This window comes from Cyprinus carpio, chromosome A22 (assembly GCF_018340385.1).
Source record: "Cyprinus carpio isolate SPL01 chromosome A22, ASM1834038v1, whole genome shotgun sequence".
NCBI lineage: Eukaryota > Metazoa > Chordata > Actinopteri > Cypriniformes > Cyprinidae > Cyprinus > Cyprinus carpio.
The window spans coordinates 10,282,033-10,309,393 of record NC_056593.1 but is presented as its reverse complement, the minus strand read 5'-3'; the positions used below and the strand labels follow the sequence as shown (position 1 = coordinate 10,309,393).

At 35.2% G+C, this 27,361-nt stretch overlaps 1 protein-coding gene across 3 annotated transcripts; it reads right to left on the bottom strand.

Annotated features, from left to right (window-relative positions):
- Positions 1-4,931: 4,931 nt before the first annotated feature.
- Positions 4,932-26,660, bottom strand: LOC109102512 (voltage-dependent calcium channel beta subunit-associated regulatory protein-like). 3 transcript variants are annotated; one of them, XM_042711853.1, is made up of 10 exons: positions 26,300-26,660; positions 23,649-23,725; positions 21,042-21,187; positions 17,950-18,011; positions 17,569-17,731; positions 16,521-16,692; positions 14,925-15,062; positions 14,545-14,779; positions 10,711-10,900; positions 4,932-9,523 (listed from the first exon to the last, which is right to left on the bottom strand). In XM_042711853.1, exons 2-10 carry the CDS (start codon positions 23,697-23,699, stop codon positions 8,086-8,088), a joined length of 2,595 nt encoding a protein of 864 aa, XP_042567787.1. In that variant the 5' UTR covers positions 23,700-23,725; positions 26,300-26,660; the 3' UTR covers positions 4,932-8,085. The 3 variants fall into 3 exon arrangements, with proteins under 3 accessions (XP_042567787.1, XP_042567785.1, XP_042567786.1); XM_042711851.1 differs by having other exon boundaries at positions 17,950-18,029; positions 26,300-26,659; XM_042711852.1 differs by lacking the exon at positions 26,300-26,660 and adding an exon at positions 24,109-24,357 and having other exon boundaries at positions 17,950-18,029.
- Positions 26,661-27,361: the final 701 nt, after the last annotated feature.

The window sequence follows — 27,361 nt, the reverse complement described above, 5'->3', positions numbered from 1 at the left end:
CTACTGTATAACTCAACATTAAAGTCAAAGTTGTTTCATTAAATACAAATTTGTTCAAAGATATTGTATTCATTATTATTAATATATTAAGGCTGGCAAACAATATTATTACTAATACCTTATAATGGTCTTGTATTTAATATACTTACTGTCAAATCAAAGATACAGAATCTAATTATTTATAAGGTTAGACTGAAGCGTTTATTGTGCATCAGTCAATCCTAAAAGCTTTCAATATAGAGTAAACAACGTAGCTACTGTGATGCAAGAAAAAAATTCTGCTTGTCTGAAATAAAGTGTTTATCTATTTTAAATGCTTGATTCATATAATGCTGCTTGCTAACTAGTAATAAACTTCTTAGTGTGACCTTTTTAAGTCCACAAAGGCTGTGATATATAATATAGGCGCTGTGTGTGAGTGGATCACAGCACTGTGGTTTATTTACACATGAACAGATCATTGACCCAGGGTTGTCAGTGTGTCTCAGCAGCTCATTTTGCATTAATGCTGCTTTCAAAACGAACTCCATCTCTGCATCCTCTCAGAGTTTGTGTCGCTTATAACATACATTACAATAAGATAATATGTGTGTATTATTTTTATTTATTATAAGACTAGGACAAATAATTATAGTCATGTTGATATATAATCACACATTTTTTGGCCAAATATTGTGCACACAAGCAAATCAGACTTGTGCGACAACACTGAGGGACAGTCATGGTTTTCAAAGATGTCCAGTTCACCCAAAATGCATTTTGAAGGGGAGTATGATCTTTAAATATATATCTAGTAAACATAAAGCTATACAAAATCATTCCTCTCTTCGTTAAACATTTATGTAGGTTGTGCCTTTCTTTAGATTAGCCTGACCTTGCTGTTTTTTTTTTTTTTTTTTTTTTACTGCAACAGATAGAAGACTGATCACAGAAGAAGATGCAACAGGGCTGTTATGGAGGTGGACGCAGACAAGAGGAACCCTACGCTCATCATCCTCACAAGAAGAGGAAGAGAGAAACGGAGGAGGGAGAGGTGTGTGGGTGATCGTGTGGGCATGAGCTGGAGTGCTAATCAGCTTTCCAGGGATTCTTTGTGCTCTCTCTATCTATGTCTCTTTCTATACCTCTCAGTCTCCCCCTCATCTCTCTCTCTCTCTCTCTCTGTTTCTCTTTTTCCATCGCAGTGGCACCTGCCCATATCATGTGGGCTACGCTCCCTATGACTCATTCATAGAAGCACTGGCTCAATCTCTTAACAAGTTCCCACTTTAAACCTGTTCTGCCTACCCGGCTCCTTAGGAAAGCAACTGCAAAAATCACCTCACATCATGCTCCCTATGCAGCCATTACCATTCTTCATAGTGAATGTAAAAGAGGGTTGGGGATTACATGGCAGGAAGCATTAGCATCTTCTGTCCTGGGGGGAAATGCACAAAAAGATCGGTAAGGTTTGAAATTTCCAGACTTATCTGAATGTCCATCAGCGTTTTATCTGATTCCAAGTGTGTTCTCAAATGCAAGATGATACTCTTTATGTGACGTCAGAACTAAACACAGAAAGGAAGAGATAAGATAAAGGGTTGCCCCTTTCTTTACTGGGCTCTTATAAAATTTCTTAAGAGAAACTAAAATATACACAATATATGTATTCATGTATTTAGACCCAATTTGTAGAAATAAAAAAAAATAGCTGTGGATAATTTGGTCTTGGTGGTGTATAATGAGAAATATTTTTAAATTATTGTAATAATTGTATTAATGTATTAATATAATAATACATAAAAAATTAATTATATGTACAATTGTAATTATGTATTGTATTTATTATATTATATGTGTGGTGTCCTGTATTTATGTATGTATGTATGTATTGTATGTATGTGGACACATCTATGCATAACATAGCTAATTATATAGCATAGTCTTGGTAAAATTTAAAGAAAATATTGTTATGCGTTTAAAATATTAAATAAATTTATATAATTGTTATACATATAGATAAATATTAAATTTTATACACACACACACACACACACACACACACACACACATTTATACATATTGGAGAAACAAATGAGAAATGAAAGAGATCTCAGTTGTAATTTTTCTTTCCTGTAGGAACCGGATTGTTCTTGGCAGATACATTCCGATGCTTCTGAAGTCTGATACGTTAAAAAGTCCAGTAACCAGTTTTTAACATTTTAGCACGGCTTAATTGGAGAGGAGAGCCTGAGTGACCTTCCGATAAAAGTGTGTCTTAACCAGTCTGAGTCACCGGTGTCTCCCACGCATTTTTTATCTCTCGCTCTCTCCCTTCCCTCGCAGAAGGGAATGGGTTTGATTGAAATGTTGATGCTGTGCTCTCGCTAATGGGATGGGGTGGGGAGTTGAGGTACACCTTTCATCTCCATTAATTTGTGCATTGCTGGTGACTCACTGGCCATCTCTGCTTAATGGATTGCACAGGATATTGTGTTTCACGAAACAGATATTTCAGATACCATTTGTTCCTGTGAGTTCGAATCTCACAGCGGTTCTAGGCACAGTTGATGCTTCCATTTTAGGAATAAATGAACTGTGTGCAGATAAGTCTGCAAGGGCAACCCATCCCCTCGTCTCTAGTTTGCTGAAGAGATAGTTTACTCTTAGTAGACTTCCACTAAAACCATATGTGCTGTCACTATGATGATGAGAAGCACATCATATTCTGTAGCCTCGAGCAGTGCATATGTACACCAAGCACGCTTCACAGTCATCCTAATGAGTGCCAAGCTTCGAAGGGTGAGCTGAGGCTTTTTCTTCTCTTAGCTTTCCTTTCCAAAGTACTAAATGAGGTTTCAATTAGCTTAAAATGCAATAAATTGCATGTGTGACCATGCAGAAACTACTCTACTCAAATAAGATTTAAAGAGTGCTGTGGCTCGTGGGTCATGTTTATTAGGCAGTGTTCTACTAAAACGTTGAGAAAATTAACTCTAAAGGCCCTGATATCCTTCAAGTGAAATTGAAGAACAAACTGGTGTGAGGCGTTTTGAGCAAAATTAGGCCAAACAAATTTGACTGAAGTTCATCTTGGGCATTAAGATCACCTTGCCAAAACTAACCTTCTGGAAAATTTTGGCGATGTGGGCAGCATCGAGATGTATATCACTGCTCTATTTATCCCAAGCAAGAATGAAAAAGAACTTAGGCCATTTAAAATGCAAAATCTTTCCCTTCCAGGAAAATGGAGAAAAAAATTGTGATGACATTAATGATGTCATCCTGCACTACATCAATTTTTGTCCAATCAAATGCTGTCTAGTAGCAATTCGTAGTTCATGTTTTTTGACAAACTAAACATGGCTGAATACCTTTATGTGCTATCGGAAATTTCCTACTTCCCACTTCTAAAATTGTAAATTTGTCATGTTCAAGTGCTTTGTTGCCGAAAGAACAAAAATCATTGAGTGCAGCAGGTTCCTCCTTGTCTGTTTCTTGTGGTAATATTATTAAAGCCAAACTGTATAGAAGACAATTATTCAATATCAAATTAATTTGTGGAAGTCGTGGCCTAGTGGTTAGAGAGTTTGACTGCTAACCCTAAGGTTGTGGGTTTGAATCTCAGGCCAGCAATACCATGACTGAGGTGCCCTTGAGCAAGGCACCAAACCCCCAACTGCTTCCCGGGTGCTGCAGCATTAATGGCTGCCCCCTGCTCCGGGTGTGTGTTCACGGTGTGTGTGTGTGTGTTCACTGCTGTGTGTGTGCACTTTGGATGGATTAAATGCAGAGCACGAATTCTGAGTATGGGTCACCATACTTGGCTGTATGTCACGTCACTTTTCACTTTTTTTAATTTTGAATAAAACGTAGTGTCTCATTCATTGACAACCATAAACCATAAACATACCCACTCCATTGTATACATTCACTATGCACACTAAATATGCACACTCCGAAATCATATACTTTCCTGCTATATATCAGACAAAAATGTATGTGAAAAGAATAGTGTGTCTGAATTAATGGTATTCATGAAACAGTAGGTGAAAAGTAGCTGAGCGACCTAGTATTTAATGTGAGATTCTGAAGTGTGCATCTGATAGACACTTTACTATCCCGTGAGGCCATGGGAGAGGATTTGTAAAAGGCAGTGAAGTGACACAACGGACGACAGTAGGTCACATGACAACATGATGAATATACTACATCCACATTAAATTCATACTACACAAGTTCATACCATATAGAAAGTGCAAACAAGTACCTACTCATGGACACAGCCAATGTGTCTTTGTGTTGGTCCTGGAACAACAGTCCTATTGAACAAATCGAGTTTTATGATGGAGCTTGAGCAACATATACATGTTGGCCATTTCGAAAACTGTTTCCCTCTGATTTTGGACAGTTAACGGTAGGGTTGGCGTTAGAGATCTGGTTAGGAATATTTTTGTTATCTTCCCTCACCACAGTGTTCAATTATTCTGTGTATGTTCAAGTTTTGATGCCAAATGGAATTGTGATCAAACATTCAGTCTCCAATAGAGAAATGAATCTCAGAAGCCCTCCATAGGGTCGGTCATCTTCAATTCAGATTCAGTTCAACATTCAGTACAGCACAGGGACATGAATAAATAGGTTGTGTCAGTGGTCTTTGTTTGTGTCGTCACGCAAATGATTGATAGCCGCTATCACAAGCGCAAAGGCCCTTTCCCATTCTCCCTGGTTACCAGGGGTTGCTATTGATTTGGAATCATAATGACTGTACAGCCATCTTTAATTTATTTAGCTTGGCTGATATGAATATTTGATGTTCCCAAAGGGATATTTCAGCACCTAAAATGGAGAACGGCAGGGTAGAACATAGACAGGTACTGATATTGGTTTGCCAGAGCGAGCTGACAATCTCTTGATCTTGAGATGAAAAAACGAAACCGACTCGGGCAAAATCGTAATGCATCATTCTTTATTGACTAGTTGGAAAAACATAACATGAAAATAAACATTTAGACTGGTTGGTCCCTCAAGGCTCAGTAGATCTAGAACAAAGAGATCCAGGTAAACAAAACAAACATTCAGAAAGCTCGCCTCACTCTCTCTTTTTAGTTTTTTTTTTTTTTTTGACTGAGTAATTAATCAAGCAGGTTTTTACAGATGTTTTTTCTTTTACAGGTTTTTTCTTTGCACATAAATATATTTTCTCTTTCATCGAAATATAGTCAGCAATAGAAATAATCCTTTGTGTCCATGGAAAATGGCAAAAAATCTCATCAAGTCAGCAAAGCAGAACTTCTAAAATATCAGACTCCTTAAAATACTTTACAATATTTTAGTACTAAGTCTATTTCTTTTCATTCTCAGAGTCTAAAAATATCTGTCATTTGGTGCTTCATTTTGGATCTGCTAAACATGAATTTGTCATCACATGCAAATCTATACACAGTAATAATCAACCCAAAGGTCCCAACTAGGTTTATGTCAAATCCAAGATATAGACTATTCTAGTGCCTGCACAGGGACCTCATTGTGCTTATATACAATTCTACTTTCCTTTGTACAGATTTCATTGTCCCTGACATGTTACGGATTATGGTTGATCAAAACTGAAGACTGGATTTGTAATCGCTAACACTGGAGTACACTGGTGTACAATGATAAGTACCACATTTCAGATTCATATTTCTGCAATGCAATAAGTTTTTTTTTCTCTCTGTTTTTTAATAACCTCTGTAAGGTAATTTGGCCTATTCAATTAATGTACAAACTGTATGATAAGAAGGGCTCTACTGAGATCTGGCCATAACACTTGGTTACTTAAAGGGACAGTTCATAAAAAAATTCTGGCATGATTTATTCACTCTCACATAATTCCAAACATGTTTGACTGCCTTTCATGTGTTAAACACAAAAGAAGATATTTTGAATGATGTTTCAACTGTTTTTGTCCATGCAATGAAAGTCGATGGCGTCTAAACATTGTTGTTTGGACCCCATTGACTTTCATTGTATGGACTTTTTTTGAAAACTTATTTATTTATTTATTTTTTGGGGTGAACTATCCCATTAAATGTTAAACATGCAGGAAGGCACCATATTAATCATGTGAGATGGTCAGTACGTTTCATTTAACCAGAAACAATCAATCAACAATATCAATTAGTCTGAAGCTCTCTTTTCTCTGACATTGTTAATTACTCCATGCACATCAGTCATTGTTCACCTAGATAATGAAAGCCTTTTATTTCTGGACAGGGCACTTCAGATGTACCCTAAATAGTACATGGAGCTTTTAGAGAACTACTCAATAGCTCAAACAATCACCCTAAAAGGCCACAAAACAATGTGTGCCTTCATAAACAAGGCCTGTGGATGCTACCCAAGGTTTTTCTTCATTACATCAAGAGCCTCTATATATGGCCAATGGCCTTTTCGCTCACATTTCACAATGATAGACTTTCTAACACATCACATTTGAGAATCTGCCAAGGACAACCTTTTGTTTGCATGCTTACAAGAAGATCAAACCCATAATGATCGATACAGAACACAACCCATACTGTGAGCTGACAGATGGGAATACTAGAATCCCATTTTATTGAAATAATTCAGATCAATGTGAATGGTGGCATTTGTACAGAGATTCAGCAATTGCTTATGCTGGGCAGTGGGATTTGCTTTAAATTATTTTAAATAACGCTTCCGTCCAAAGACAGTTTGTGCAGTTGTCCACCTCTAGGGATTCTCATCTTGGTAATTTTCACATAAAAGTAATGCTAGCAAACACACAGAGCTCATTTTGTGAAATACATGCAAGAAAAGGCATGCCCTTCTCACAATGAAATTCATAAAAATATCTCAAGCCTGATTCAAACCGTTAGAGAGACATATCTGATTGTTATTTTGCAGGATTGTTTTTTTTCTTTCCCCATTTCCCCAACTGTTGCTTGCAGTGTTTTGTTGTTGTAGTTGTTGTTGTTTGTTTGTTTGTTTGTTTGTTTAATTTTGGTATTACCTGACAAGAATTTGGCACTATATACTCGAAATTCATTCAGTCTTTTTTTCATTCTCACAGATATGATCAACAATACAGAACAAACAAATGATACAATTAAAAGATGAAAAGCACAGTAATTATAATTCACTGGTCATAAAATTATAGTATCTCACTAAGAGGCAGTTTCAGACATTCAGTACTTCAATGATAAAATAACATTATTAAAGGAAAAGGACACTTTATAATGGATTGCAAACGTATCGGTGGGGAACAAGCTAGCATGCCCATTGATTTAGTCGTTCCAATCCCATCGTATTTAACCCAATTTACAAACACTGTGAAGTTAAAATGGGAAAGACTTAAGCTTGCTTAGGAACACGACCAATGCCATGGTGTTTCAGATATGCTGTTGTTTTTGAAATACAGGTTATTTGACATATTTAGACATGTCTACCCATAAAAGGAAATTTCTACAGTTTATCCCAATTATTATTATATTTTATAGAATTTATTAATTTTTTTCCTAAAATTTGATTTATTAAATCTAAAAGCAGGTGAAGCTACACAACAAAAACCCAGATGCTAATAATAAATATTATTGAGTATTTTACAACTTCAGAAACCAAAACTGAAGGGAGGACTAGCTGGTACATTTAAAAACAAGTAAAAAATTATAAATAAATTTGGGTCATGAACAGACATTCGGATAGGCAGCACTGCAATATAATTAATGCAATAACAAATATAATCAATCTTTAATCTAATAGCACCCAATTTCACAGTGGATTACCTAGTGCAGAGAAAACATTGGCTTTAGAAGTCAACAAGTAGCTAAATGGAGCGCTTTAATAACAGACTTTGAGATTTCATTTGTTAAAGACTTGGTGCGTTGAGCAACATGAGGTATGAGCCTTAACTGCCATTTATTTAACAATGACCATGGAAGAAATGTCTCTACACCACTGGTCTAGGACATAATGACAATGATTTCAATGCCATTTAAATGACCAAAGCAAACCTCTTCCAGATCGGAGCCAATGTCGATCAAAACTTTGGACCTGTAGTTGCCACGAAGTGTTCTTGTATGAGGAGATGAAGGGAGCCACATGCTACACTGGACTGTGATTGGGCGATGTGTAAGTCACAGTCACTGCACTACACTCGGGTGGTTCTCTGGTCCTGCGGAGATCTGAGTATAGCCGCTCTTCGAGAGTAGCCGCTAGCTTGTCGCTCAGCTCTTCTGTGATTGTCTGTGGGCCATAGCTTGTACATTCGGGTGTACATTCATCAGGAGGCTCAGGCGGTGGTAACATTTGCCTAGAGTTCTCCTGGCCCACCGATTGCTCTCCAGCAATGTCAGTCATTGGAGGGGGCTGCGAAGCCTCAAGGACTTCCTTTTCGTTGATGGTTCCGCTGCTTTCTGTGCTGGAAGATATTCTTATCATGTTGGGATCCACTTCAGTAGCAGTCTCCCGATCTGCCTTGGGTGTCTCGGGAGTACTGGTTGCACCTTCGCTGCTCTCTTCATCAGGTGCACTAATGATTCGTGGGAGTGTGCTGTGGTAGCTAGTCTCTAGAGGATAGTTGACAGTTTCGCCGCGTCGAAGTGGAGTGCGGTACCGGTCAAAAGAGGACTGGAAGCGCTGGCCGGGGTCGCTGTACTGTTTGGAGCGCTGCCACTGCTTGCGCAGGTGAACGCGAGAACGATGCTTGGAGCGCAGTGGAGACTCCTGCTGATCGAACTGCGGGTCGTGCCGCAAGAACTCATGGAAGAGTGCTTCGGTTTTCTCATCGATGCTGTAGTCGCGGCGGGAAAGGACGGGGGGATGAGGTTGAGCGTCACGTTGAGTGAACATCTGGCTGTAGGGGGACCAGAGCATGGTGCTTTCGTCCGTTTCCACTCCGTCCACACCGCCGCTGGCACCAGCAGGTTCCTCTTCGAGTTCTTCGTCGAAGATGTCCGTGTCGAAACTCTCGCAAACGGTCCCTTTGTGACCGGAACTGAAGAAGTGCCTGCGCTCCACGGCGGAGCCATCCTTACTGCTACTGCTGCTACCAAACAGTCGCAAATCCTCAGGAGCACGCGAAGGTGCTTCTATCGAGGTGTAACCACTGTCCATTTGGAGCAACTTGCGGCTTCCTGGCTCCCCATCACTTCCCCTTTCAGAATCGACACTATCCTGTTTGCGACCTTTCTCCAGTCCTTCATCTAGAGGCAAGTCTGCATTCCCCTCCATCTCATCCCCGATATCCTGTGAGGGGTACCTAGGCAGCCCTCCCATCTCAGTCTTACCCCCTAAAGAGCACACACTGTCTGCGTCACTACGGATAGAGTCTTTGTCATTGTTGCTGCTCTGGTCGGATGAGACATACCGCTCGAGGGAGGCGCGAAGAGTCCAGATATCACGGTACAAGGTCTGAGGTTCTAAACTCTCCTGATGAAAGCCCATTCCAAGACTCTCATCCGGGGGCTCAGAGGTGAGGCCGATCACCCCGGTACCCGTCGCTCTGCTGCAGCTGGGCTCCACCATCACCTCCACCTCTAACCTAAGGGACCGTACACATATGAAATCAGTCAAGCTCATTTTCTTAAATATAGTCAGTATTTCTTTAGAAAATGCCTCAATGTAGCACAACATCTGTTTTATGTCAGTGTGGGTCTGTCTGATTTTTTTTTATATTTTCTCAATATATAACATTTTTATAAAATTTACATTTTAAATGTAAAAAATTGCAATGCTCCAAAACCAATAAAAAAACACAAAACAATTTTTCAAAATTATAATTTAAGTAGTGCTGCTACAATTTAGAAACTACAGTTTAGCAATATCTAAAACTAAGGTAATCCAGTCAACCTAACTATTTGACTAATCTAAACTAGTTGAGTAGTAGTTAACCATTGTGGACCATCCCTGCTATGTTATTTCATTAGAAAATGCCACGACATAGCACAACATCATGTTTGATGTCACTGTAGTTCTCCATTACTGTTAAACAGTTTGGGGTCTATTATCTCTATATGTCTATTAAGTCTATTATCAATGTTGAAAATAGTTACTTTATAGCTACTTTATTTATTTTTTTATGTAAACTGTGATTTTTTTCAGGATTCTCTGATGGATAGAAAGTTCAACAAAACAGCATTTATGTGAAATAGAAATCTATTGTATATTATAAATGTCTTAAATGTCACGTTTGATCACTTTCATGTGCCCTTACTGAATAAAAGTGACCCTGAAATGTTTGAACGCTGGTGTATGTCAAATATGTTTATGTATTTTCCTTTCCATCAAAGCTCTGAGCCCAGAATCAGAGATGTTAAAACAGATGCCTCCATTAGCGCACAGATGGTTGTGACTCACTCTGTGATGGTTAATTTGAAGAGACCAGTACACAGTGAAAGGAAAATATACAGGAATGTCAGCTGTAATAGGTAAGCAAATATAAACAAATTTACTGATGTTCATAAACATGTGTATTGTCCTTCTTGGCCCATTTTGCAAAACAAATACAAACCAATACCAAAAGGTACACCTGTGGTATTTACCCAGATCCAGGGAAACAACTTTCAAATCTAAAGCAAAGCTTTTTGCACTGTAAGCTGATGATGCCATGATAAGGCAATGCGATCAGCGAGCTGAGATCAGTCCAGCATGGAATGGGGTCTGCTGTATGAGGCGTGGTGAGGCAGATGGTTGCTATAGCAAATGCATGGGGGAGGCAATTAAAAATACCTGCCGAGTGAGGGTGGGGGTGTGGAAGGGGGGGATAGAAGACGTGGACTGGGCCGGGTGGGGCAGTAGGTGACATCCTTGGTGCGAGCGATGTACTGGATGAGGTCGATATGATGGGAGTCATGCTCCTCCTGGTCCATGCTCTCGCTGGCTGCACGCTGCCGCTGGAACTGCCTCCTCTTGGGGGAACCTGTGGGGACGACATGAATTTTGCATCATTAATAGTGTCACAACGCAATTTAAAATGCTAAAATGAAATAAAATGTACACATTTCAGATTTTATTGTCAGCGATTAACTGGTCCACTAAAAATAAATAAATAAATAAACTGTTTCAGCCACCTGTATTCGCAAATTCTATCGTTACCAACATAGTTCAACGAATTCTCAAAACCAAATTTCCAACGGAAAATCACAAAAACAGTATCACAAAGTTGTGTGGTTGGTACTACAGCCCCAGACCTGTGGTCAGAAGCAGTTTCTTGTTGGTATTAGCCAACTATGGTTACTTTTTGTAATCTCTAACTTGCTCTTCCTCTCAAACGACTTTTCTTTTCCATCTTATAGGGGTCATATGATGCTGCTAAAAATAACATTATTTTGTGTATTGGTGTAATGAAATGTGTTTAAGTGGTTTAAGGTTAAAAAAAACACATTATTTTCCACATACTGTACATTATTGTTTCTCCTCTATGCCCCACCTTTCTGAAACGCCTCAATTTTTACAAGGCTCATCGCTCTGAAAAGCGAGGTGTGCTTTGATTGGCCAGATATCCAGCACATTGTGATTGGCCAAATGCCTCAAGCGGTGATGGAAATGTACCGCCCCTTAACATATTGTGATGCCTTGTCTGGCTTACTTTTATAAAGAACATCTCTTTGGATTTGAGACTTAAGTCTTTGCAACTTCACAGATCTTCTTTATTCACCAAGAGATGGTAACACTCCAAAGAGAAAGGAAAATCTGAAATCGCCTCATATGACCCCTTTAAGCCGCCTTTCCACTATATCTGATATCTTAGCGTATAAGTGTACGATTGTCACATTTCGCACCCTAGTGCGTTGTACTATCAAATTGGTCGTAAATCAGCTGTTATCCTAAGCTTATTCACCATGGTAAAATTAATGGAAAATTTATGTATGAATATATCCACACAAAACAAATGACCGCCAATATGTTTGAAAGAAAAACTGTAGGTTTTCTAGGGCTAATCAATGTAAATATTTATGTCAAATTATAAAATAATAATTTCGGACTTAAATATTCATAGCAGTCCATTTTACAAAAATAGTTTTTAAATAATAAAGTTTTAGTGGAAATATAATGGTAATTGTGACCTTGCTCTTTAATTCTCAGTATATTAATTCTTACTTATCACTATGTTAATCTCATAGTTTTGATAAGAATCTAATCATATATATATATATATATATATATATATATATATATATATATATATATATATATATATATATATGGTTCATGTGTAATTTTGAAAGCAATTTCTTGGTCAATTTGGTTCATGTGTAATTTTGAAATAAATTTATTGTTGAATTATATATAAATAATATATACTTTTATTAATATTATATTATTATACCTTTATTTTTTACCAGGAAAAAAACTATATGCCAACTATATTGCAAAATATGCCAATATAGGTATATATAGCCAAATATAACACGTACACATATACACAAAACCAGTACAGATAAGACCAACATAGCATATGGAACATTAAAAACATTTACAATTCGTTGACTCGTCTTCTAATTCTAACTCTCTCTCTCTTTTTTTTTTTTTTTTTTTGCTTTCTAAACGTAGTCCATTAGGTTTAATGCTTTCAGAGAACATATTAACAATGTAACATGTATCTTATTTGTTATCCTTGGCATAAAACAGTGGAAATACATTAGATGGAGAGCATGGCTTTGATCATGATCAAATTGTTTCACAGAATAAAATTTTTTTTGAGTGTTTGGACGCTCATTTTTGCTGTATCTCATTTAAAAAAAAAAAAAAAAAAAAAAAAAAAAACCTGTTTGGAATGGAAGAGCCCTGCGTCAACAGGCCATCTGCTTGAGAGCGAGTCTTGGCACTCAAATACAGCAGCTTCGTCTTGGCTGAGAGAATATTCTATAGTCTGCTACACACACACAAAAGCCGAACCATTTCTTTGCTCCATGCTACATGAAGGCACTAAAACTCTATTAAGGTCTTCAATCATTTTTCCAAGGTAATACACAATGCAGGGGCTAAATGAAAAGCAAAGAAACACTCAATATTGCTTTGCATCCCCTAAGGCTAGGAAACTGATCACTTCACAGGTTCATAACGCTGTACTTTCCACAGCAGTGTTATCTCACTTCCTGTCATGCTGACAGACCTGACAGATAAATCCAGGGATATTTACAGTAATACTTACAGTGGTGTAATTTAACAAAGTAATAATACTTTGTTAGTTACTACAAAATAAAGTCGGAAGAAAACAGAAGACTCCTAAAAAATATGACTTTGCTTATGTGCGAACAAGTTCTCGCACAACCGCTGTTGATTTCATTTTCCACTTAAGTCAGAGCTGGGGTGTGTGCTAATATCGTAAATGTTGTTTAAACGGTGTGCGATCGGTCATTATCGAGTATATCACAAAAACACAAACTTTAAACTGGGACTTTAACTTCTACCAAAGTCATTTTCTGGTAAGATATCTTTAATTTTACTTAAGTGTGGATTTCAAGTACTTTGTCTACCACTGAATATATAATCATGCAGCTGTATTCTTATTAATCTATTCATTCATGTTTATTAATTCATTCAGTCCCATTAGCTACACCATTCACTTTTCTCATATTTAAACATGAGGTAGAATAATATCATACTCGTGCTATCAGAGCACTTTTTGTCTTATCAATGCATTAGTATAATACAGAGGTGACAAAATTAATAGATGAAAATGAGATCGAGCAACATTCAAACTTTTTGGCACCAAATTTGCACTATTGTTCAGTACATTGAAGAACACATTGCAACTCTACAAGAACTGTAATATACACTACCGTTCAAATGTTTGGAAAAAAAAAAAAAAAATTCAATTTCATTAAATTGATTGAAAGTGACAGTGAAGACATTTTTAATGTTACAATAGATTTCAAATAAATGCTTTTCTTTTAAAGTGTCACAGTTTCCGCAAAAATATTAAACAGTTGTAAAAACTTGATCAAATCAGCATATTAGAATGATTTCTAAAGGATCATGTGACTCTGAAGACTGGAGTATTGATGCTGAAAATTCAGGATTACCATTATAAGTATAAATTATGCTTTAAAATATATTAAAATAGAAAACAGTTATTTTAAATAGTAAAAATGTTTCACATTATTACTTTTTTTTACTGTATTTTTTTTATAAAACTTCTCTTAAAAACATTAAAGAAATCAGTGTTGTATATTTAAATAAGATATTTAAATATCAAATTATTATTTTTTTTCATTATTTGTCTTATTAAAAATAATTAAATGTTAAATATTAAAAAATTTTGAGTTTCAAAAATGCACTGCTTTAAAATACACGAAAATACTCTAAAACTAATTGAAGATAAAGCACTACTCATAATATCAAAATACAAAAAAAAAAACTGAAACTAAACTGTTTTAATCAGCATAGACAATAAAAAAATGTAGTTGGCATTATATTTAAGAAAAATTGCTTTAAACAACAGAAAATAGCAATACATGTTTCATTAGCACAGTCTGTTTATTGTGATGAAATTAGCACCCTACATTCACACCGGACGCTTTCTGTAATCTGCTGCCAGTTCCTGGATGTGTCACTGACCTCTCATGTCTAGACTTGAAGCTCTCTGGCTGCTGTCGAACTTCCACTTCTTGATCTTGAAGTAGGGACTCGCTCCCTCCAGGCTGGCGTGTCGGCGGAGCTTGGTGAAGAACTGCAGCATGGGGCCCTGCGGGGCCCCGCCAGAGGAGGACAGGGCCGTGGAGGAGGCCGACGCACCCTCTCTACCATTACCCATGATGCCTGTGCTCCTCCCAACTCCTCCTCTGACCTCCATCTGTTTGTGTTCACAAGATTACATAAATGCAATACACAAATGAACAATCGAATAATCCGAGGTTATGCATTCAGCACGTGTTTGTGACTCAAATGAACTTGATATAAAGTGTCAGTGAGTGAGTGTATCAGTGTGTGTGACTCACTAAACACGGGCTGGACGGCTCAGGACTGGCCGCTGTGATACTCTCACAGAACGTCGTGTCCACAGTGGAATTGAGAGTGTCGCCAGGAAGGGTAGAGCTGGGACTGAGACCAGTATGGGGCAGTGAACACACTGGTGGCTGTGCACATGACAAACACAAGGGGCGGTTATTATTTTGACAGTTACAAGAAACCTGAATAAACACCATGATGCAGTCATTCCAAACTTGTCTAGTACAGATATAAGAATGTTTGTAAAAGAATTCAGAATGTGCAAGACTTCCGATTTATTAGTTGCTATAGGTAAATAACATGCAGAATAACTGTAATTCAAACAGTAATTTACAATAACTCTTTGCGCTACAAACCAGTGTGTTTATGATTACAATATATACAGAACTGAAATAATATTATACGAAAGTTTGCAATATCAAGCAGCATTACGGAAGCCTCACACATTCAAGTTTAAAAAGGTTGCGCTCTTGCATTAAAAATATGTTGGATATAGCTATGCGAGCAGAATTTTGGACCAATGATATTTGACTGTGGGAGGGGCTACCTTGTGGAATGACGCAATAGCGGAATGTTCGCAATTGCATATTACCATATACTCTATTTTTACCTTTTTTGCTATTTGATTAGACTAGTTAATACAGTATATACACAGTTATCGATTTATTTCTGACCAATAATTGTGAAAAGAAATTAAATTTAAAAAAAAGTTTGGAATGTCCTTTTTTTTTTTATGTTTCTTAAAGAAGTCACTTATGCTCACCAAGGCATTTATTTAATAAAAATACAGTAAAAACAGTAAAAATTCTGAAATATTACTACCATTCTAAATAACGCTTTTCTGTTTGAATGGATTTTAAAATGTAATTTATGTCAAAGCTGAATTTTCAGCATCATAACTCCTTCAGAAATGATCCTATGCTGATTTGAAGAAACATTTCTTATTATTATCAATGTTGAAAAAAGTTGTGCTGCTTAATAATTTGCAGAATAAATAAATAAATAGTCAGAAGAGCAGCATTTATTTTAAATATAAATCTTTTATAATTTATAAAGGTCTTTACTGTCACTTTTGATTAATTTATTGTGTTATTGTTGAATAACAATATTAATTTCTTTCAAAAAAAAAACTCTTACTGACCCCAAATGACAGTATAGATGATGCATACATACAATTTTTTTTAATAGTAGTCAGTATACAGTGTATATAGTACAACATTTACTAGATTAGTACACTATTCTGAACACAGACAATTTCTTGTCAAGGGTCACATCAGCTGGTTAGGTTAAAAAAATAAGGTATAATTTGAGAGATACAGTAGGATTCCTAACTTCTCTCTTCATCCTTACATGGCTAAAGTAAAGTAGAAGTAACAGCTAACATGTTAAAACATTAAAGACCCCAATATCTAGATAAATCAATTGCTCAACTGCATGAACGTCTCCTTACACACCACATCACTTAACAAACTGACAATCCATCACGACCTCAATGTTTTTAACTGACCTAGAAAAATACGATCTCATGCTGCCCTTGTTGTGACTGACATCATATTCTCCTATTAGCAGAGCAATGTGGCTGTCACCTGAAAAATTGAGAGGCTGGATTTAGCGACGGGGCACGTTGTCATGGCAATACTGTTCTCTGATGACTCACACTCGTGGATGGTGAGTATCTGGAGGGCGGGTGCAGGGAGGTGGAGGTGGGTGAGCCGCGCGTTCTTCAAGTGATGGAAGTCGCCCTCCGTAAGCGTGTACCTGAGGTGAGGTGGATACTGGATTTGTCACTTCATTTTTTTTTTTTTTTTAAAGTTTTAGATGAAATACATCTCAAATTAAATATGTAATGCATTTAGTCCTTTAGTCCTAATTTTATATATATATATATATATATATATATATATATACACGCTTATTTATATATCTAATATATATATACAAAAACACAATATATAATATATATATATATATATATATATATATATATATATATATATATATATATATTGTTTTTGTATTATAAAAATTACATATTCTTCAAATATCAAATGTAAAATTAAAATTAAAGACTAAGATTTTAATAAATTATTAAATGCTTTTTAAATACTTTTTGATGAAGTACATATATATTCTGTATATATTCATTTACATTTTTAAATATTAATAATAATTATTATTTATTACTTTGATGAAGAACATCTCAAACAAAATGTATATACATAAAAAATATTAATATAATAATAATAATAATAATTCTTTATTATTATGCATCCATTTTTATGACATTATAAATAAAGAACGAAAATTACTTGCAAATATTAATTCATCAAATTATGTAAATTTCTAATTACTACAAAGAAAAAGGTTATTTATTTATTTATTTATTTATTTATTTACATAATATAAAATTTCCTTATTTCCCCTAATTACTTTTACCCAAAATCTTGATGTTGACAAACAAGTTAATGTCCCTGTTATTCATCAACTGCTCATGCATCTGACAAGCCCATATGTAAATGTAAAACGCACACATAGATGAGTAATGAAAGCTGCAGTCTGCTGCAGGAGTGAGCGCTGTGAATAGGAGTGCTCTGTGTGTCTAGAGTGGGTGGTATGAGTGAGTGGGCGGCTGACCTTCGACCTTTCTCCTGTGTTTTCTTGCTGTGATCGAAGAGCGCTGCTTCGTTGAAGGAGACCCGGCGGCCGGTTGTGCCCGTGGAGAGGAAACGCTCTGTCTCCATGTCGTGGGAGCTGGCTGCCGACAGGCAATCTGACTCATCGACGCGAATCGTAATCTCTGTGCGTGGAGAGACAGATTAGACCAGAGGACATGTTTGTTTTTCGCATGATGTCCTCAGTTGATGTATGTGAGACTGTCACTTAAACTTGACCTTGACACTTTCCCTGAAGCTCTATGTAAATACACATGCAAATGCATTACATCTTTTTATAAATAACTGTAACTGGGAGGTTGACATATAACATTAACATGAACTTTTTTAGTGAAGTTCTTACCATGCACTGGCTGGGCCTCCTCCACATAGGTGGTATTACTTTTCTCTGTGTCATCACTAGCCCTGAGGCAAACAATGAACTTCAATGCAAACACGTAACCAGTCAAATGTAAATTCATCTTCATCTTATTCATAACATGCAGAACGGTGGCATTCTCAAAATATGGTGACAAACCAAAAAGTTCCTGGACTTCACTCAAAAAGGAAAATAAATAAATACAAAAAAAATCAAGCAACTCTATATAAAAGGCATCATTCTATAGTATACAACATCTTATGAAATTATTTTACATGGTTTTAGTCTATTGTTTCACAAATTTTTTTGTTGTTTTAATTTGGATTTTGATAACCCCTTTATCCCTTTTATATTATATATTATATTATATTATATTATATTATATTATTATTATATTATATTATATTATATTATATTATATTATATTATATTATATTATGTAAATAATTTTAAAGTATTTTTATTTTGCATTAAAATCCCATTCATGTTATATTACATTACAGTATATCATATTATATATTTAGATTTAGCATTAAAACCTATTGTATTATATTATAAAGTAAATTATAATATATTTAATGTAAGAATTTTTTTATTTTTTTTTCATTGGTGTTGTTAATGATTTGAAATGATAAAAAAAGTTGTGGAGAAGTACTTCCCATTTAAGTTTGGACAAGGAAATTGAAAAAAATTAAAATAAAATAAATAAATTTAAGAATATGTTACTTTTAATGCATGTGTACTAGATTTCTGGTGATCTATATGCTAGTGCTGTATACCATAGTAAACATAATTGTGACCCTGGACCACAAAACCAGTCATAAGTTTTTTCAAAACTGATATTTATACATCATCTGCAAGCTGAATAAATAAGTTAGGAGAGGACAATATTTGGCCGAGATGCAACTATTTGAAAATCTAGAATCTAAGGGTGCAAAAAAATCTAAATATTGAGAAAATCACCTTTAAAGTTGTCAAAATATAGTTCTTAGCAATGTATATTACTAATCAAAAATTTAGTTTTGATATATTTACAGTAGGACATTTACAAAATATCTTCATGGAACATGATCTTTACTTAATATCCTAATGATTTTTGGCATAAAAGAAAAATAAATAATTTTACCCCACACAATGTATTTTTGGCTATTGCTACAGATATACCCCAGCGAATTAAGACTGGTTTTGTGCTCCATGGTCACAATTTACAGTCTTTTTCTTTCAAAAAAAAAAAAAAAAAAACTGAGCAAAAATACTGAAGATGTCATCATGCACTACAGATTTGTGTCCAATCAAATGCTGTTTAGAATGACAATGTCCCTCCCCCAATGCAACTTGCAACCTTGCATGTTTAATTGAGTGTGTTACTTGTCGTTTCCTTCTAATTAAACGTGAAATTTACTAGCAATTTCGTAAAAATTGTTTCTCCACCAAGTGTAGTAAATCACGGTTCATGGCTTTGATGTAATTGAAACCAATCGAGATATCCTCCAAAATATGATTTTATGGGGTCTTTAAACGTTATGCAAAGTCACCAGATTTTAAAAATGTCACCAGCTGGGAATAATTGTGGGAAAAAAATCTCATTCACTTTCACCTGCATTGACATCTAAATAAATGCCGTATGATAGCCACAATAACAACAATGGCTTTATTACGACAATATACAGTTTCATTCGCCATAAGGCACTGTGAGTAATGAGAAACTGGAAATGAGTTTCCAGTCCTATAACCACAGTGAACGGTGGCACACTGTGAGTGTGTGTGTTTAAGTGGGTGTTGGCTAGAGAGCACTCTCTCCCGCACCAGGAGTGATTTATCGTGGATGATGGCTGCTATGAGATCTCATTAAACTCGTCATTTGTGTGAGCCTGGAGAGCAGGCAGCCGCTGAGAAATACAGCCAGGCTGTGACAAATGTGCACAGAAAACATTTTCAAGGCTGAGCGTCCTTGGCTTCACTAGAGGAACAGTTTATCCCAGCTGAATCTCTGTGTTAAGGTTCTATTTGATGTAGAATTTAGTGTCAAATGCAATCATATGCATCATCTGTCAACATGCAAACATCACGCTGTAAGCAATGTATATTCTCAATATTCACAGAACGCATTTTCTCATTTTTTTGGAACTATTTTTTACATTTATGTTTTTATTAAATGTTTCAAGCTGAAAACCCTTCTTAATTTAAAAACATGTCTTGTGTGGAAGCATTCTAACCTTAACCTCATGCAGTCTTATCATTTGGTGCGACCATCTGTCAGGCAGTGCAACCAATTATGAAAAAAAAAAAAAAAAAAAAAAAAAAAAAAAAAATATATATATATATATATATATATATATATATATAAGCAAAGTGAAAACTTATTTTAAAAACCTTTTACTCTTTCATCAGTGTACTATAAGTAAAATTTAAACTATGAAAATTAAAAGTATTAAATGAAATATGAAATATTAAATTAAAAACTTTAAAGAAATTAGACTTTTTGTCTTGTAAACTAAATAAACAGTGCAAACTCATATTAAAAACCTTTTACTGTACTACTATCAGTGTACCGTCACTAAAATTAAAAATGAAAATATTACAATTATTTTCAGTAAATGAAACTGAAACTGAATTAAAATACAATAAAATATAAATATTTGATGAAAAACTTAAACATGAAAAACTTTATAAAATTATATATGTTGCTTTGGCATACCAAAATTAAAACTTAAAATTACTAATCTAACTTAAGCTAAAATTTAAATGAAAAAAGTAGAAAAAATATATATAAATCTAATTCAAAATATTAATAAATGATGTAATAGTATATAAAGCTAATAATAAAATAACTGACTATTACTACTACTAACTTAAAATATTATAGGAAGGTAATATATTATTTAAATATATAATTTGATCGCACCACATGACATTTTTAGGGACAATGAACAAAGTTGGAAAAGCTATGTTAAAATACTAAAACCCCTAAAATAAATTTTAAAAAATTATAAAAGTCTGATTGGTTGAAATATTCATCCAGAACCAAGTATGTTCAGGGGCCTGTGAATGTATAAATTGTGAGGGTTTGTTCTTACCATGCATGGCGTCTGTCCCCTTCACAACTGCGGCGACAGACAATCAGAAGGACAGAGAGCAGGACCAGCGTCCCCCCGACAAAGATGGACAAGAGGACCAGCAGGAGGACATAGCCATTCTGTGTCCCTGATAAGAGCGGGACGTCCTAGGTAAACACCAGAGAAAGAAACAAACCAGTCACAATGGAAACTTCTTCTCCACGTCAAACCGCATGACTTCAATTTTCACATTATATAGGTTTCTCCAATTCTATTGTCCAACCTTTTCAGGTCTCAACCTCCCCCAACCAAAAAAAAAAAAAAAAACCTTGATTGCTACCATTTTACTGACATAGACATAAACCACAGACATTTTTTGCATAAAAGCCCTTTGTTCAAGAGTGGTCCTTCTGGTAATATACATAAAGCCCAGTTTCTGGAGAGAAGGACCTTCAGGTGTGGGGGCTTTTGTTTCTGAGTTGAGATGTTAAGTACAGTGTTCACCATGCCAAAGACGAGTTTAAAAGAATCTAGAGGCGGAGACCTTAAGAGACAAGAAAGGAAGAGACAAAAGTTTCCTTCCTCAAAGACATCCCAGCACAAAGCCATACAACACCTCTTGCAATGCCACCTGCTTAAATGTCATCTTCGTTCATGTTCCCGAAGAAATGTTCAATGGTAAGAATGCTAAATAAGAAGAGCATAAGAACATTCAGGCCTTTGAAATATCTTAGAATTACTCTTACATTGTGTTTCAATCGTGGAGCAGAACATCCTAATTACCAGCCATTGTTCAGGTCTATTACTTTGTTACTGAAAGAGTTTGGAAGACTGATTTCTCTTCATTAAACTATAAATGGCAGAAAGCTATTTATCACTGAGTCCGCCGTTAACCTAGCTTGAGCGAAGGATGTTTTCAGTGGAGAAACTGGGAACTGTTTCTTGGACAGTAGCATCATGGAGGTCTCAAGTATAGCCAAGCTAACTTGTTTTCAGAAGGGACAGCAAAATGGACCAAACGATATTTCACACTTTTAAAAGTTTACATTCTGAACTTTTTATTCTGTTGTTCTTCAGAAAACCATTGCAGTTTTGGTGCTTTAAGGATCCCAGAATTTATATACTGATAATGCAACATCAATTAATTTCCAAAAAAACATATTGAAACTCCATACAAATCCAACAAAATGTTTTCTAAAAATGTGTCATATCTAAATTACCTGCTTTTATTCAAGTCGAAAAACATTATTCAAAGTGACTCAATTAACCAAGCTACATTGGGATACCCCCAAAATGTTTTTTCAAAATAAACATGAAACAGCAGTCTAGGGTTAATTTTATGCTCAATCAGGCAGAAATGTTTTGAAGCAAAATAAAGTGCATCCATCAAAAAAGTACTCCACCACTCTCTTGTGAACATGTGTACGGCGGTTAGCGTAAGCTTGAGATTATTGTTTATAAAGTATTAAATATGGATACTTTTCTTACACAAACACATCGACTCACTTCAGGAGGCCTTTATTAACCCCCCAGAGTCATGTGGAGCACTTTTTATGATGGATGGATGCACTTTTTTGAGCTTCATAATCATTCACTGCCATTATAAAACTTAGAAGAGCCAGGACATTTATTTTTATTTTTATTATAACTCAGACTGTATTCGTCTGAAAGAAGAAAGTCATACACACCTTGGATGACTTGAGGGTGAGTAAACAATGTGGTAATTTTAATTTTTGGGTGAACTATCCCTTTAAACTATCCTTGTCAAATGATGCACTAATTTCCAGTGGGAAAAAAGTACATTTTGACCAAAGATTATCCTAGAGAAGTATGCAAAATTTGTTTGGCTAAAATATCGAGAGATTATTTTCGATTCAGGTTTTCGGCCAAATTAAATATAGAATTTTTTTGTCATTTTAGTTTCTATATATAAAAAAAAAACTATTTGGTGCATCACTAATTCTGTCTTCATTTACTTACCCTCATGTTGTTCCAAACCAGTATGACTTTCGCTCTTCCATGAAACACAAATGATTCAAAGAAAAGGCCTGGCTTTTCAGACATCACTACTTCTTTCCTTGTCCTCAAACAAAGCTACAATATGAGTTCAGAAGACTCAAAAATAGAGCATGAGTCATGTTGATCACGTTTATGATCATTTTATGGTGCTTATTCATCTTTTTTGAAGACTGAAAGGTTCATGGAAAAGAGCAGCTAGAATGTTCTTCAAAATTTCTCCTTTTTTGAAGCCAGTCAGTCATATAGGTTTAGAACAACATGAAGGTGTGTAATTAAACAATATACTATATATTTATAAAGTTCAGAATCCCAGAGGATCCTGGAATTAGTCACTATTCCTAAATAAATGTCTCTGTTTTAACCTAATGATGCTGCTTATGCCAATAATTGAAGTTCCTGACAGTAACTCTGGGTTGTGATGCTCTTTCACATCGGCTGACTCAAAGTTCTCTCACAAAGGCTAATTTGCTTAGATCTTGCGGTGGATCCAATTACGAGGGACGCAGAACAGGATATTTTCAATTTGCATGTCTGGAGATAGCGCTGCAAAAAGAGGAACTGGGCGTAATGAAAGTAACCAGCACAGGAAGGAGAAGCACAAGTACTTACGGTGGGGTAAGTTCTGTTCTGGTGTGTCCATATGGCAGACTCATTGCTCATGGTCCAAGCCAGAGAGAGTGTCCCCCCTGAGGAAGACATTACAGGAAGTCAGGCAGCTGCTTTGAAGCCAATTATGGCACTAAAGAAGGATTTGAATTCTCCTTCACAAGGAGAATAAACCAAATGCATCCCTGAACTGACAGTTTCCTTAAATATTCAGCTTTTAAACAAAAATATAGTTCCTAATCTCCTTCTAAATATATTTGAATGCATCTCTTGTTCATACAAACACATACTTACAGAATTCTGTGACAAAATATCACCCTTTCACCCCAAAAATCCCTTTTCATTTCCTCTTTTATCTAGTGGCTGAGGCCCGGCAGCATATGCTCCCCTTAATACCATCATCACCACGGCTTTCTGCTTAAACCGCCAAAAAAAAAAAACTCTCTTTGACTCCTGCACTCACCTCCCAAGCAGTCCTTGTTTCTTTAATGCCGCGATGCTGCCTTTTCTCCCATTATTTGAAAGCAGCATGTGTTTGTGTGCAAAAGATGCAGAGATAGCAGTGTGTTTGAAGGCTCGGACTGCAAAGCATTCAGCTCCTGCTGCATACTCATCCTGCTTCTGCCCACCTACCTGTTTTCATAGCTTCTCTCTCTCTTTCTCCATCTCAGGGTCTTTAGCGTTCCTGAGATCATTTAAGCTGCTTTGTGTGTGTGTGTGTGTGTGTGTGTGTGTGTGTGTGTGTGTGTGTGTGTGTGTGTGTGTGTGTGTGTGTATTTTGAATGCATAATGCTGTTGAAGTGTTCACAGAGATGCCTAATGTACTTCATTATTAGGTATAATTATTAAAACAAATCAACAGAGAACCGTTTGAACCGTTCCGGACTGTTCTTTCAGATTGAATGGCATTGCCAGATTTCCCTTTTTAATTACTTTGTCACTGTCAGTTCACTTGTGATTTATTTGGTTTACACCAATTCTCTTTGTAATGCAATATTTTGCTTGATACACTGCGAAAAAAAATGAAAACGTGCAAAATGCACATTCAAGACAAACTTTGTTGGTGTAGCCTAAGTAGTCAGGTTGATTCGGTTATATTTTGACTTAAAACTTGTTAGTTTGTGTTCTCATTTTATGTTACCTGAAGAGATATATTTTACAGTCTCTAACAACTATCATGAACGTTATGCAACATATGCTCTTGGCAGACTCTGCGGAGGTGTAATATATTCCAAAAATCTCTCTATAAACATTTCTTAAAAATGATTTATAGAACTTTTAATGAATTATTTACATGTTAACATTAATTCCTGAAACAAACTGTATCTGATTATTTCATGTTTAATCACTAGTAAGTAATACAATACCAAGAATTATCTTTTTTTCAGAATCACTATGGACTATCCAGCAGATTTCATTTGATTCCACTTGGGAAAATTGTATTATTTTGTTCAAATATATAACCTGTACTCAAATTGTTGCTGGTATTTATTCCATTTTTACTCATATTCATTAGGGACCAGTATTTATTTGAGTTAATTGTAACTACTGGGGTATTATAGTTAACTAAAACTAAAACCATACAAAGAATAATAATAATAATAATAATAATAAAAACAATAATAATAAAATTTCTCAAAGTAAAATACATTCTAACTGAACTAAAATAAATTATAGAATAATTTAATTTAATTTCAGCTAGTTGCCAAGGCTACATTTTAAATCTGTATGTAGTTTAAGCCATTGTACTAAAATGAAAAATGATTCAAAATTTAAAAAATAAAAAAATTCTTAAACATTACAAAAACAAAATGATAAAAGATTATATATATATATATATATATATATATATATATATATATATATATATATATATTATATATATATATATATATATATATATATATAAACTAATTCAAAATATTATATAAAACTATAATTGTATCTCAGTGATAAAATAACACTGGTAACTGTTTAAAAAGTTAGTTCTTCAGTTTTCCTTGTGCTAATTGAGTAGATATTAGTATCTTTTAGACACTAGTGTTACTATTTTTTAATTATTGTTATCAGTTAACATTTTTAATTGTACTGGTAATATTTAAAGTATAACTAGGCAAGATATTCTGCATGGTAGCCTAATTTAATATGACATGAAAAATCTATTGAGATTAAAAAAAAAAAAAGTATTTATTGTAACAATCGTGATGAATAAAAGTCTCATAAATTCTAAAAAAAAAATAATAAATAATAATAATAAAAATAAAATAAATTGGTACAGCTGGAGTAGCCTATTAGATATTGAGATAAGCATTAGGATTAAATGAATAGTCACTAATGATTGATTAGTCAGTATTGGACCACTCACTAGTAATTTAAAAACCATTAGTAATATAAAAATAGATACTAGTTAGTCTTCGTGAATAAATAGAAATAACAGCGATGTAAGCATCAACAGACAGGCAGTAGGCTACAAACCCATATTTAAATCGAATTCCCAATCGTTTATGCTATTATATCTGATCGATAACCATCTCCGTTTTCCGCATTTTAGACTACCATCATTTCCAAGAATAAGCACGATGTCGCTGTAAGACCGAGACGCTCGTCACGGAAACAAAAACAGCGTGAATGAATGACAAGCCGACAAAACTCACCTAACTGTAATTCACGAGGTCCATGAGACGAAACGCTCGCAAACGATTCCCGGATCTTCTGCGGGATTCGGGCTTTTAAAACTGTTTGTATTTATGAATGAAGTGCCCCGTTAAACACACCCACTCTCCCGGCGCCCAGTGAGGAGCGCAGGCTGTGACGTGCAGCGCTCCTGAAATCACAAGTGTCTGTCTGTCAAGCGCTCGTGCTGTCCTCGTGTGATGAGAATGAGGTGATCCCCCATTTGGGTCCCCAGGAACGGGCATCCCCAGGCGGCCCGGGCTCACTGCAGCTTTGGTTAATGTATATCTCGTGCTGAATAAACGAGCGCAATAACACAGAGGTGGGTTATTATTCAGTGCTCAGGTTGAGCCTTAACAAATATGAGTCAATTCAATTCGTGAGATGAATGTTAAATGTCATTTACTGAGCGCCCCCTCCTGGTCGTACACCCTTATAGTCATTTTTAAGTGAATATTTCTATTATCAAGTTTATTTTTGAATCAGACTACAAAAAAAAAAAAAAAAAAAAAAAAAGAAAATAAAAAAACACATGATTGTGATTTTTATTGACTAGGAACAAATATACAGCTTGGTTTACTCCACAGAAGGACATTTTGTGACAACGTGCCCCAACGGCCTATAAAAAATATTTAATGGCTTATGAGCTACAGTTGAAAATCATGAAAAATCAAATCTATATAAAAATGGCATAATTTTAACACTTATTGCGTAAAAAATGACTTTTTTTTTGTTTGTATATAAGAGGAATTTTGACAATTACCTTGTTTACTAATTACCAACACATCATTCGTAAAACAAATCTATATAAAAATGGCATGGCAAATGTTGAAAAACTTTAATAATTATGTTAATAAATAATACCCTTCGCATTTAAACAAACAAACAAAAAAGTCATTTTTACACAATAAGTGTTAAAATTATGTTAATTTCCTTCCTTGTTTAATCATAATAACACTTGTAATAATACCTTATACAGTCTATTAATAATACGTGTAATAATAATAATTAACATTTTAATGTTTATTTTAATGTGTAATCTT

Bases quoted from the DNA above. Each gene is read 5' to 3' on its own strand.
- LOC109102512 (XM_042711851.1), bottom strand. From the start codon at position 23,699: ATGAGCAATGAGTCTGCCATATGGACACACCAGAACAGAACTTACCCC. The intron at 21,188-23,648 runs GTAAGTACTTGT...GTGTTTACCTAG, and splicing joins AGAACAGAACTTACCCCACC to GACGTCCCGCTCTTATCAGG. The intron at 16,693-17,568 runs GTCAGCCGCCCA...ACCTCACCTCAG, and splicing joins ACACAGGAGAAAGGTCGAAG to GTACACGCTTACGGAGGGCG.